Raw genomic sequence first — 11,158 nt, 5'->3', positions numbered from 1 at the left:
CATCCATCGCTTGAAAGCAGGCGCCCACTGAGAAGATGCTCTGGCGTTGCCTATACATGAACATTACACGGTCCTTTATTAGATTTAAAGTAGTGAATGTATTGGTGGGCTGCCAATACCGAGATAAAAGAGTGCCTGATAGGTGAGGATGCTCCTCCCCTCCTTCCTCGTGTCCATCACCAGGAAGTCCCTGCTGTGGTTTTTGTCTGATCTGATCAGTCCCTCTTCCTGTCGTGCTCTTCTGCGACCTCCTCCATCTGTGGCCCCGGGAAGGCGTGGTGGTACAGGTGCCTGTGATTGGCCGCTACGTTATACAGCTTGTAGAGAGCCTGCGAGAGCGAAGGGGAGGTGCATGTGGGTGGTTACAGGCGAAGGATTTCAACTCGTTAAAATAACTTGAGAAAATGTCGTGGCAGGGATACAAACAGAGCAATTTTGGGAGCAACACAGCTGGGAAATGGTGACGAAAATAGGCAGCAACGTCATATCAGCATCAACTGTTTCTTATTTATATGAAAGTACAAATGTGAGAGCCTGCCCATGCTTTCCAAAAAGTTGCTCTTTGTATTCCCGCCTTTGTGATTATTCCCACTTAGATTGCTCCGCTTACCTCATTTGTGCTTCCCTGAGGAGGCGGAGGAGAGAAAGATTAGCACATTATTAGCACAGATGTACAGACAGTACATGACAAGTGAGGCAATAAGAAAAGATTCTGCAATAACAAAGACATGTTGTTGTAGTGGATCTGAGCTCAAGTTGTCTGCCAATAATTTAAAGGAGATTGTCGCCATCTAGTGGTTAAAAAATATAACACCGTATGTTACTGGTGGAGAAATGTACCTGAGTCAACAGTTTTTAATCTTTTCTGCACAGTTTAGTTTTTTAGTTGATTAGTTTATTAGTCATTAATTATTCCAGTTATCAAGTAAAGATTTAGTGGTTCATTCATTCCAGCTTCAAATGTGAATATTTGTATGTCTTAGTCGTCTATGACAGTGATATTAAACATCTTTTGGTTTCATATTGCTGGTTGGTGAAAACAAACCATTTAAAGTGAACTTTGGGAATTTGTATTATGAATTTTAGTTTCTTACAGACTAAATAATTAATTGAGTAATATAGAAATTACTTGGCAGAATAAGAGGATAAAAACAATCATCTTTACCATTACCATGAACCTTGATTTTGAATTTGTGTGTAAATTTTTATTTCTCTTTATCCTAAATGTACTTTTCCATCAATGAAAAACATTATTTGTTTATATTTATGGGCTCATGCTGCAACGTTGCATTCATTTACAGCATTGACAGTGTGCTGAAACCATTAGTTTATCGTTTCATTCAAGCCAAATCTCAAAGTGTCACTAGTTTTTCAAATGTGATGAATGTGTTGTTCTGATTTTTATAATAAAGTTAAGTGAAAACATTTGTGTTTTGGACTGTGGGTTGGACAAAACAAACAACTTTAAGACATCACAATTTACTCTGGAAATGTGTGATGGACACTTCTTGCTTTCTTATGAGAAATTAATGAAGTGAAAAATGGTCCATAGAATAATCAGTATTGAAAATAAAAGTTAACTGCAGCCCTACATCTGGGATAAATTACTGTGCTTCTCTAAAGTCTACTTATGATCACTTAAGGGTCTTTATGTGGTTTATGACCATTTTAGGTGTCTTTGTATTGGCTGCCAGTCATCACCAGAGCTGATTTTAAAGTTTTCCTTCTGAATTACAAAGCCACTATCAATAAATACCATATTGTTCATCTCATGCCACACCATACACAATATACCAGTATACCCTCTTCTTTTTTCTGACTGTTTGTAGTGATTTTTGGCTCGGCTTAGAATCTTAAACTCAGCCCTAAAACACATTTCTTCTACTTTTATTACAGATTTTACATCATGTGCAAGAATACAGTATGTAATTGAATCTATATTCATGTGTTTGTCGATCTAACTTTGGTTTTTCCATGCAGGTGGACTGTGTGCATATAAAATATTTATATATGTATAATGTGCAGACACTATACTATGCATTATTAATAAACTGAACTTGGCGAGTATTGATTCAAATATTGATGAAGTCAAACAGCCAAATTTGTTTCGATACTTAGTTCACGTTCATGTTTTGATTGACTTACCTGGTCCCACAGTGCACCAGCCACCTGGTCGATGACGGCGCCCAGTTCCCTGTACTCCCCGGAGTACCGGATGTAGGCCCAGGTGCAGAGCGTGATCAATGCCAGGCCCAGGATCATGTTACACAAGCTGGCAATGATGTCCACACCCACAAAGCCTGTGATGCCCGCGGCCACGTACATGACAAAGATGACCACGAACAGGGTGGCCGGCGTGCGGGCAGCGTGGAAAATGTTCTTGGAGTCATTGTGCTTGATGTACTGGACAAACACCTCGTCGATTTCTCCCTCCAGCTGCTGCAGGTAGCGGCGGCTGAACTCCTCGCCTCCCATCTTCTTCACGCCCCGGAAAACCTGCAGCGCTTCTTCTCTGATGACGCTGTGTCGGGCCTGCAGCTCGCTGGGGGCCAGGAAAGGCCGATCACCCCCACAGACCTGCAGACAGAGGAGAGGGTAAATGTAAAGGAGCTGGTGCACAGTTTGAAACTTCCCTGCAGTTCCCCTTTGTGTCTGCACGTACCTCCTCCATTTTCTTGTTGTACAGATCTTTTGCAGCTGCAACTGCTGCCAAATTATTCGCCTCTGCTGTGGCCTGAGAGGAAATACAAGAAAACATATAGTTAAGTTTTAAGATGATATAAGGTAAGAAAAACAAAATTAAAGTGCCACAGCAGCAGAAGTACAGGAGAAGATGCATAAACAGGAAACTACATGACCTATATTAATTAGACACACCAACAAAAATAGCAACTGTAAAGAGTAGTGTGACCCAAGTAGTCACAAATGAAGTGAGAAGTTGCAATAAAATACACAGAAAATTGTACTTGAAAGTCTTTAGTTGTAGACAGAATTATGAACTATCTTAAACACAATGCTCTAAGTTAACAGCACAATGAGAAAAATGTACCTGGAGCATGGATTTTGGATGAGGCAGCTCCTCACCTTGGTAGATTTTGATGTATGCCTGAAAGCAGCAGAAGTTTGACAAAAATCAGAATAAATTGATAAAAAAGATCAAGGAACATAAACATGTTGGATTTGGTCTTGTGCTTAAACGTACAACAGTTACTGATCTACATGTAGAATAGTTCCTGACCCACACTGGATTTTTTGGGGCCGATGCTTATAATAAGCGAATGTAAGAATTCCCATATTGATATATCGGCCGATAATCTTATATATACAGAATATATACATTAAACACACATTCTTTGTAATGATCCCTCACATATGGGAATTTTAATAACTTTACATTACTATAAATAAGAACACAACAAAAATAACACATACAAAAAACAACATATGTACTAAACTTGAATTAAGAAAAGGGGTCAAATATTCTTAAAATGTTCCCTATATAACTTTAAAAAAATATTGGTGCCTATCAGACTACATATACGTTGATACCGATATCTACAAAAAAAGTACATTGTTGGCTCGTGTGGTTCAAATGAACTCGGTCTGTCGCTCTGACCTTGAAATACTCCAACAGGCCTCTGCAGGTGATTTTGCTGCCGTTGATCTCCTTCACGTCGATGTTGCGAGGACTCAGCAGCCAGGGTACCAGGACCGTCAGGTTGTTGATGAACTCGCCGTCGATCTCTAAGACGAGGAAGAGATGCAACAGCTGGTGAGTACAAACTACAGTATGGGCAGAAATTCAACAGCCTTTGTTCAGTTTTACTCTGATCTGGTGGTTTGCAGAGGAAGGAAAGGGTGGGAAAGATCAGCATGAAGATCATCAGACATAAAATAGCTTTTTTTCCCCAGAACTCAGGTTCCCCAAACCTCCAGTCAGTGCCCCACCTGTCTCTGTCATTCAAAAACCAAAAAACAACAAAGACCAAACAATGAAAACATGGTACTTGTACCTCCCTTAAACATTTCCATTTTATGCTCCTTTATACTTAATCTAGACCGCTACAGCTCTACGGGTAAATACTACATTTTTAGCCACAACATTTACCTGACAGATATAGTTAGCAGGTCCTTTGCAAATTAAGGATTTAAATACAATAAAATATTATGATCTTATAAATTCTGACGTATTTCAAAGGACTAAACCACCAAACGGTGTATAAGAATGAAATGAGCTCAATTGCAAATCTACCAAAGTGAAAAGTCTACTTGTACATTGAGTATTTTTATACTGTGGTATTGCTACTTTTAGTCAAGTAAAGGATATTGTTACTTTCTCCAACATTGTATTTATACCTGAAACCAAATTTACTGACTTTGAACTGACTTTACAGTGGCTTAATTACTAGTGAACATCACGATTCACCTGAAGCTTCTTCAGGTTTGTTTGGCATCCACTGGTGCGACAAGAACACATGGGTCACAAGATATTGCCTGTGAATGAGTCCTGTTTACTGAATACTGTATTTACAACTATATAACCTCCAGGATACATACAGTATTGTTTAAAATATGTAAACACAGAGTAGGCTTATTGAAGTGGTTTCACCTCAATACACATTATAATCAAATATAGAAGTCATGTAATCCACAAACATAAGCAAACAAGCAGCCAGAGGATGGAAAGGCAAACATAAATAAAGCAAACACAGAAAAATAAATAAAAATGATGTAAACAGTGTGTGTGTGTGTGTGTGTGAGTGTGACCATGAGTGTGACCGTGCACGCAAATGTGTGCATGCATGTACTGAAGTGTGTTAGTGTTCAGTCAACTCCTTATGAAAGGGAGAGAGAGAGAGTCAGAGAAAGGCCAATTATAGTGAGATATGATCAGTTCAAATAGTTGAGTTTGCTTCATCAGACAGATCTAAGCCTATATTTGAAGTTCTTGAGAGAAGTAGACTGAACTTCAATGGGAATATAATAATAATCATAATACTGTAACTGTTATAACTGGAGGTCAGAAATTGTTCAACGAGACTTTACTACGATTCTCTGCTGAAACAATAATACATTTTACTGTAAGACAGAAGAAGTGTACCTTTAATCCTTCCATCAAAGTGTGGGTTGGTGGCCACTTTGAGGCCGGGGTGAGGCATCAGGAAACAGGAGATGTTGGTGAAGCAGGAGTGGATGTGTTTACGCACATTCTGCAGCTCTTCATGCTGGTTCTCTGAGATCTGTATAAAAAACACCACCGCATGAGTCATGTTTTAGATGTGCTTCAGTTCGGTTCCCCTCACACTCATGTGGCTTTGTAAAGCTGTTATTATTTAAACTGCATGTTATTTATGAGATATTCAGCACCGCACACCAAAAACACGCACCTTGAGTCTCTTTTCAAGGAACTTCATTCCTCCTTCCTGTCCGTATGGAAACTCATATGGAAAACTCCAGTCCCGAATGAGGAAAATCATGGACTAGGAAAGAAACATACCATGTCACTCTTATTCATAACATTATGCTCATATTTGCAAATAAGTTGTTTTAGTAGTAGTTTTTTTTACTTTGAAACCCTTTTCAGTGATTATCAAAACTTTCTATTGCTCACACACATAACAAACTCCCATTCGATATTTGAAGCAGCTTGAAAAAAATACCAAGAATAATTTAATTAACTGACATTTGTTTGCAATTAGCAAACTATTGCAGATCCAGCAAGTGAAACTGATACACAGTACCTGGAAAGGTTTGAGGAATGTCTCCTCCATCGCTAGTCTGCCGTACTCGGTGAAAAGCTGAAATAAAATGGACGAGAACATAGAAACTGTAATGAAAATGATGTGAAATGCTGTGAGTAAATAATGCAGACATTTAAAAATATATATATAATGTAAAAATGAGTCAAATTTGAACAGGATGTGAGGGTTCAGCCCCGCGTATAGCCAAATATTATTTTACATTTTTTGCTCACAACAGGTTTCAAGTCTTGATCTTTCTCTTTGAAAACTGTATATGCTTTTAGGAAGTGTTGAGCATTACCTGCAAGTGCTGAAGGTCGTCTTCTTGTACATTCTGTGAGATGTTGTAAACCTGAAAAAAGGGCAAAAATATACCAAATATTTCCTTTGAAGTGGCTCTAAGTGGAGTAGAAAGAGCAAAAACTATTTTCTGGAGTCATTTAAAAATCAAAAATGGCAAAAGTGCTTATTCTTACAAGCCTACATACTGTATATATTCCTAATTTATATTCATACATGAATATTCATAGTGATTATTTAAGTGAAGCTGGGTCAGATGGGTCAAAGTCATTGTACCTGCATAGAGCTGATCATGGTGCTCAGAGCGAACACGGTGGCTGAATCCCTCAGCGTCGACTGGCTGTCAAACGTGCCCTGTGTGTCCATGAGCAACACGGCGACCTGCGCAATGAGACAGATGAAGTCACCGGCCTGTGCTGAGCGGTAGCACAGCATGTTTCTCATGTCTCTGTCGTGTTGAGTCAAGTGGGGTGTAACATCGTGAGTGAGGGATTAGACAATCGTGTGGAACAAACAGTACATGTGACAAAAATGAGCTCATGGGTCGGTTTTGAATGTAGTTTAAGGGATCTGGAATAACGGCATTATTTTAAGAATAATGACAAAGTGAGCTCTAATGCTGAACAATCAGGCTTTTCATTTGCTTTGGGATTGGAGATTTTTGGTTGACACCGGGGCAAAAGAAGAGTGCAATCTATCTAAATGAAATCACATAAAACCTACAATAATTCATGTTAAAGGATAGTTTCACCACATTTCAAGTCTGTCCTAAAATAAAAGTCAAGTGCCCAAATGAACATATATACATATTTGTTTTTCTTGTTGTGATCATATCGACCATTAGAAGATCCCTTATTAATGTACTAACAATATAACACATCCACAGTCCTCCTTCTGGGCAAAAATGTATTTAAAAGTTTATCTGAAGCTAATATGAACCTTCTGTCCAAATAAGTCAAATCAAGTAGATATCTTTCAATGTTACAGTCTTTTTAGTGTCAAAGTCTTTTTGTTACTATACTGTTCCACCACAGCTCAACAGGGAAACACTGTCAAAGGAAATACAAAGAAAAATACTGTAAATATCCACTTGATCTGACTAACTCAGACTGTGGAAGCTTCAGGTCAACTTTTACAAATATTTTTGCTCAAAACAATGTGGATATTAATCCCCATCACTCACATTTTAAGTACTATTCGAGGGGATCTTCTAATGGTCAACATGAACAAGGATCAAGGATATCTGACTATTGTTTTAAGACTTGAAAAATTGTGTGCATGTCCTTTAATTGGCCAAACTGTGGGTGCTGAATGTCTTATCTATATTCATTAAGTATGGGGGGGTAGTGTAATCTTCTGCAGAACTGTTGTAAAAATGAATAAAACTACAGAAAGGATGGAGTTCAGTGTATCATTGTGGCTCGTTGTATTTAATAGTCTACTAGATATAAATACACAGGCTCTACCTTTGTTCCATCTGGCTTGTCCACCAGGAAGACCTCGCTCCAGATCTGGATCCCTGTAGTCTCCCTCTCTGAGCCCCCCCTCCAGGAGAAGCCAGTCAGAGGCTCGTCTGAATCCCCGAGCCAGTCTTCAGAAGCCTGCCCGCCATGAGATCAGACGGGTTAGCTCATAGTTTAATTCATCCTGTTTTCATTTTTATTAAATATTGGAGCAAACTGTGGTTTGCTGCTGATTTGTTGGAGGTTTTTTCCTCGCTTCAGCAGAAGAGCCTAAAACCTGAAATTACATCTTATTTGCTGTTTCCATTTATTTTCCATCTTCATGTAATACATTCTGTGGCAGCGGTGGCCTAAAAGTTACAAAAGCCAGCTTACCAACTGCACTTTTTCATGTACACTTCAGTGCAATATCAGTATTTCAGGTGTAATATTTCTTTCAGTTCAACTGTGCAATATATTTTTCACATTGAAATCTGTGTAATATCAATATCACACTCTGGTATTATATCATTCTGACAACACCAATATTCCTCTCAATATACTGTGACTATTTTTATTAGTTTGTTCATATTGCTCACTTATTATTTATTGTTAAAAGGAATATCTTATCTTCTCTTATCTTGCCCCCCTCATTGCCAGCGCTGAGGTGCCCTTGAGCAAAGCCCCTAACCTCAACTGCTCTAGTAGAGCTGCTCAGTGGCCGACAGATCACACTGTTGTACTGGGCAGCTTGTAGGTGTGAATGTGTTAAACTTTGTGAATGTAGATGTGATCACAGAAAAAGAGAGGCTTTCTCTCAGTGAAACTTCTCTGAATAAATAAAGGATTAAAAAAAGAAATCATTGCTGTTTCCTGTCAGAGCTGCCACTACTGGAAATGTGATTAGTCTGGGTTTAATGTCCACTGATGAGCTTAATAAGAGACTTCTCCATCGTCACAAGACTACATTTTCTAAAGTAAAAGCTGCTTATCTTTTAAATGAAAGTAAAATATCAGCAAAAGATCACATATTTGCAGCTTCTGTGGAAAAGTAGCTAGTTCTGCTTTTGGTCAAACGCCATTATGCACAACTCTACAACTCTACAAAGTCTTTAAAACATGCAGTTGTCACTAAAAAGCTTTTCCCTTCAAGCAACAGAAAAACAACTTATGGGCAATCAGAGGCAGCATCAAGGTCTCAACTGCATTGCTGCACAGACAACAGACACTTACATGTTTGTACATATAGCGCAGCATGAAGTCCATGAGGAAGGATTTGCCCTTACGGAAAGCTCCAGCCACAGAGATAGCCACCACCTCGCGGTCTCTGACCTCCTCTGACAGCAGGATGCGGCTCAATGCTGCCTCGTCCAGCTCGAATGTGTGGTCGTCTTTAACCAGCAGCACCTGGACGGGCCGGGCTCGTCCATCCGGCTCCTCCTCCTCTGAGCTCCAGTCGTACACATTTTTGTCACCGAGGGACCCTGTGGGAGAAGGCAGAGGACAAGAATCAGATTTTTTTTGGAATATTTAATCTAAGAATGAGTTCAATTAATGTGTCGATATGTTTTTTTTTTACATCAGTAATGGAAAGTCAACTCAAATGTTTTAGTGAAAAGCAAGAACTTCTTCATAGTGATGATAAGAAAACTGGTCCATTAATTGAGGAAACAGGAAAGATGAGTCCATTATTACTTCCTGTTAGCTCCAGATCAATAGCTTCGCCTGCGAGCTTGTTAATACTTATAATGAATCACGTCCTGCTATCCATCCCATCTGTCTGTATCCAATGAGATCATGTGCATCCAGAGCTGGATCTTTCCAGGCAGTGACTCAGTGTGTTTCCAGTCTCTGCTGTCTCATGTAGAGACTGTGCAGGCTTGCATGACCATCCTCATGCAGAGACTGAACGCTATTTTAGTTCCTAAATCCCTCTCTTGAAATGCATACTTTATGCCGGTGGATCACAAAGTAAGGTCCAGGGACCCCCTTAGGGTTGCTGAGGGGTTTCCAGAGGGTCCCGAGCAGAAAGGGGAATCATTTATTTTCACTATAATTCCATCATGATGACTGAATGTATGACTATTTTGGTGATGGGCAAAAATCTTTTCTCTGGCCCAAAATCTGATCAAACGGGGGTCCGTGGTTGAATTTGTGTCAGTTTAAGGGGCCTTGATATAACAAAGTTTGAGAACCACTGCTTTATGCTACAACAAACTCTGATCAGACTGTAGCACAGAGCAGAAAAAGAAGAAAATCCTCAAAACGCATCACTCACTCTGATCTGTGAGGTTGCAATGGTGATTTTAAGACACAATTTCAAATTAACCATGTCTAAGGCACTGTGACATATTAAGGAGTAGCAGGCAATTTTTTTTCTTTTTTTGGGAGAAGCGCACTCAAAAATTAATGAAGGGTGCCAAGAATGCACGGTGAATAATTTAAGCAAGAACCAGCCAAGGTTTCTTCTTCTAAGGCCTGAAGAGTACTGTCTGTTTGACTTCACGTCTCCAGCAAAGGCCTCACCCGAGTCCGGTTAACCTGATCATGCTGCTGTCCTTAAAACAGATGAAGACGTCAGAAACACTGTGTGCCTAAAGTGGGTCAGTCCAGATAAACTCTCTAATGACAAATAGCAGCATTTCCCCCTCTTTTTTTTTTTTTACAAACACACTAATGATTCAATCCTCTTTTCTACCTCCCTTGCAGGCGTGCCTTTAAAGTTAAAATGGGCCATAGAGTGATGTCACTGACAATTAGGATACTGGTTATCACCATAATCACAGTAGTAGAGGTGATTATGATCACAGCAATAATGATTAGGGTAAAGATGATAGTCATGAGGATGATGACAAGCTATTTACTGATGCAATATTACATAATTCCCTGCTAGATGCACCATATAACATCATAGGCTCACTGTCATAAACACAATACAATCAGAAAGGTTATTTCCAGGCCTTTTGAGGCCTGGATCGCCCCTTAAGGGTATTTCCTGCATGCTGCTAATTTGAAATATTATATATTTAATTTTTTCCACAGTGGTTTTAATAGTAACACATACATCTCTAAAGCAAAAAAATGTATGTTTGCTTATGTTTGCATGAACATATGGGCGATTCTCCTGCAGTGACAAACAGAAACATGATGCATTAACCACCAACAGGAACATCACGTAATATCAGCATCAAAATAAACACACACTGGAGGAAATAATGTCGAAACGCAAACAAGCCCTTCATTGTGGAGTCTAATATAAATTGGCCGCATTGAATACACCCCTCGCCTCGACAGGACTAAAAAAATGTATGTGCGTCAAGGTAGCGTGATATATTTGTTTTATATATATATCAAATGTGGTACGTACACTCACCCCAGCTGTCTCTGTCTTTACGGTGCTTCGCCATAATACTGTCCGTATGTCCCTCTGTTTGTCTCTTACTGCACGGCCCTAGTCGGTGGTCATGGGTGTCGGGGGTTTGGGAGGATGCCCTGTCTCCGCCGAAACGATGCTCGCATCGCAGGAGGATGATGGAGCTTTTTATTCCCAGCGCGGTGCAGGGGTCACACGTGTCAACAGGGGGCGCTGTTGTCTGTTGTGCACTGCGCCTGTGAAGTGGCAGCTTCAAGAAGAGAGGGAAAACATCTTGAGGTTTTTAAGTGTCACTTTATGTT

General features: G+C 39.6%; 1 protein-coding gene across 3 annotated transcripts; it reads right to left on the bottom strand.

Annotated features, from left to right (window-relative positions):
* Positions 1 to 215: 215 nt before the first annotated feature.
* Positions 216 to 10,890, bottom strand: atl1 (atlastin GTPase 1). 3 transcript variants are annotated; one of them, XM_053335296.1, is made up of 14 exons: positions 10,851 to 10,890; positions 8,717 to 8,967; positions 7,508 to 7,642; positions 6,318 to 6,422; positions 6,043 to 6,093; positions 5,742 to 5,798; positions 5,388 to 5,480; positions 5,102 to 5,240; positions 3,617 to 3,744; positions 3,050 to 3,106; positions 2,663 to 2,734; positions 2,146 to 2,577; positions 611 to 625; positions 216 to 329 (listed from the first exon to the last, which is right to left on the bottom strand). In XM_053335296.1, exons 1-14 carry the CDS (start codon positions 10,888 to 10,890, stop codon positions 216 to 218), a joined length of 1,689 nt encoding a protein of 562 aa, XP_053191271.1. The 3 variants fall into 3 exon arrangements, with proteins under 3 accessions (XP_053191271.1, XP_053191273.1, XP_053191272.1); XM_053335298.1 differs by having other exon boundaries at positions 10,857 to 10,890; XM_053335297.1 differs by lacking the exon at positions 611 to 625 and having other exon boundaries at positions 10,857 to 10,890.
* Between the last annotated feature and the right edge of the window lie 268 nt (positions 10,891 to 11,158).

This window comes from Scomber japonicus, chromosome 16 (genome assembly GCF_027409825.1).
Source record: "Scomber japonicus isolate fScoJap1 chromosome 16, fScoJap1.pri, whole genome shotgun sequence".
Taxonomy (NCBI): Eukaryota; Metazoa; Chordata; class Actinopteri; order Scombriformes; family Scombridae; genus Scomber; species Scomber japonicus.
This window is presented reverse-complemented; position numbering and strand designations above follow the sequence as displayed.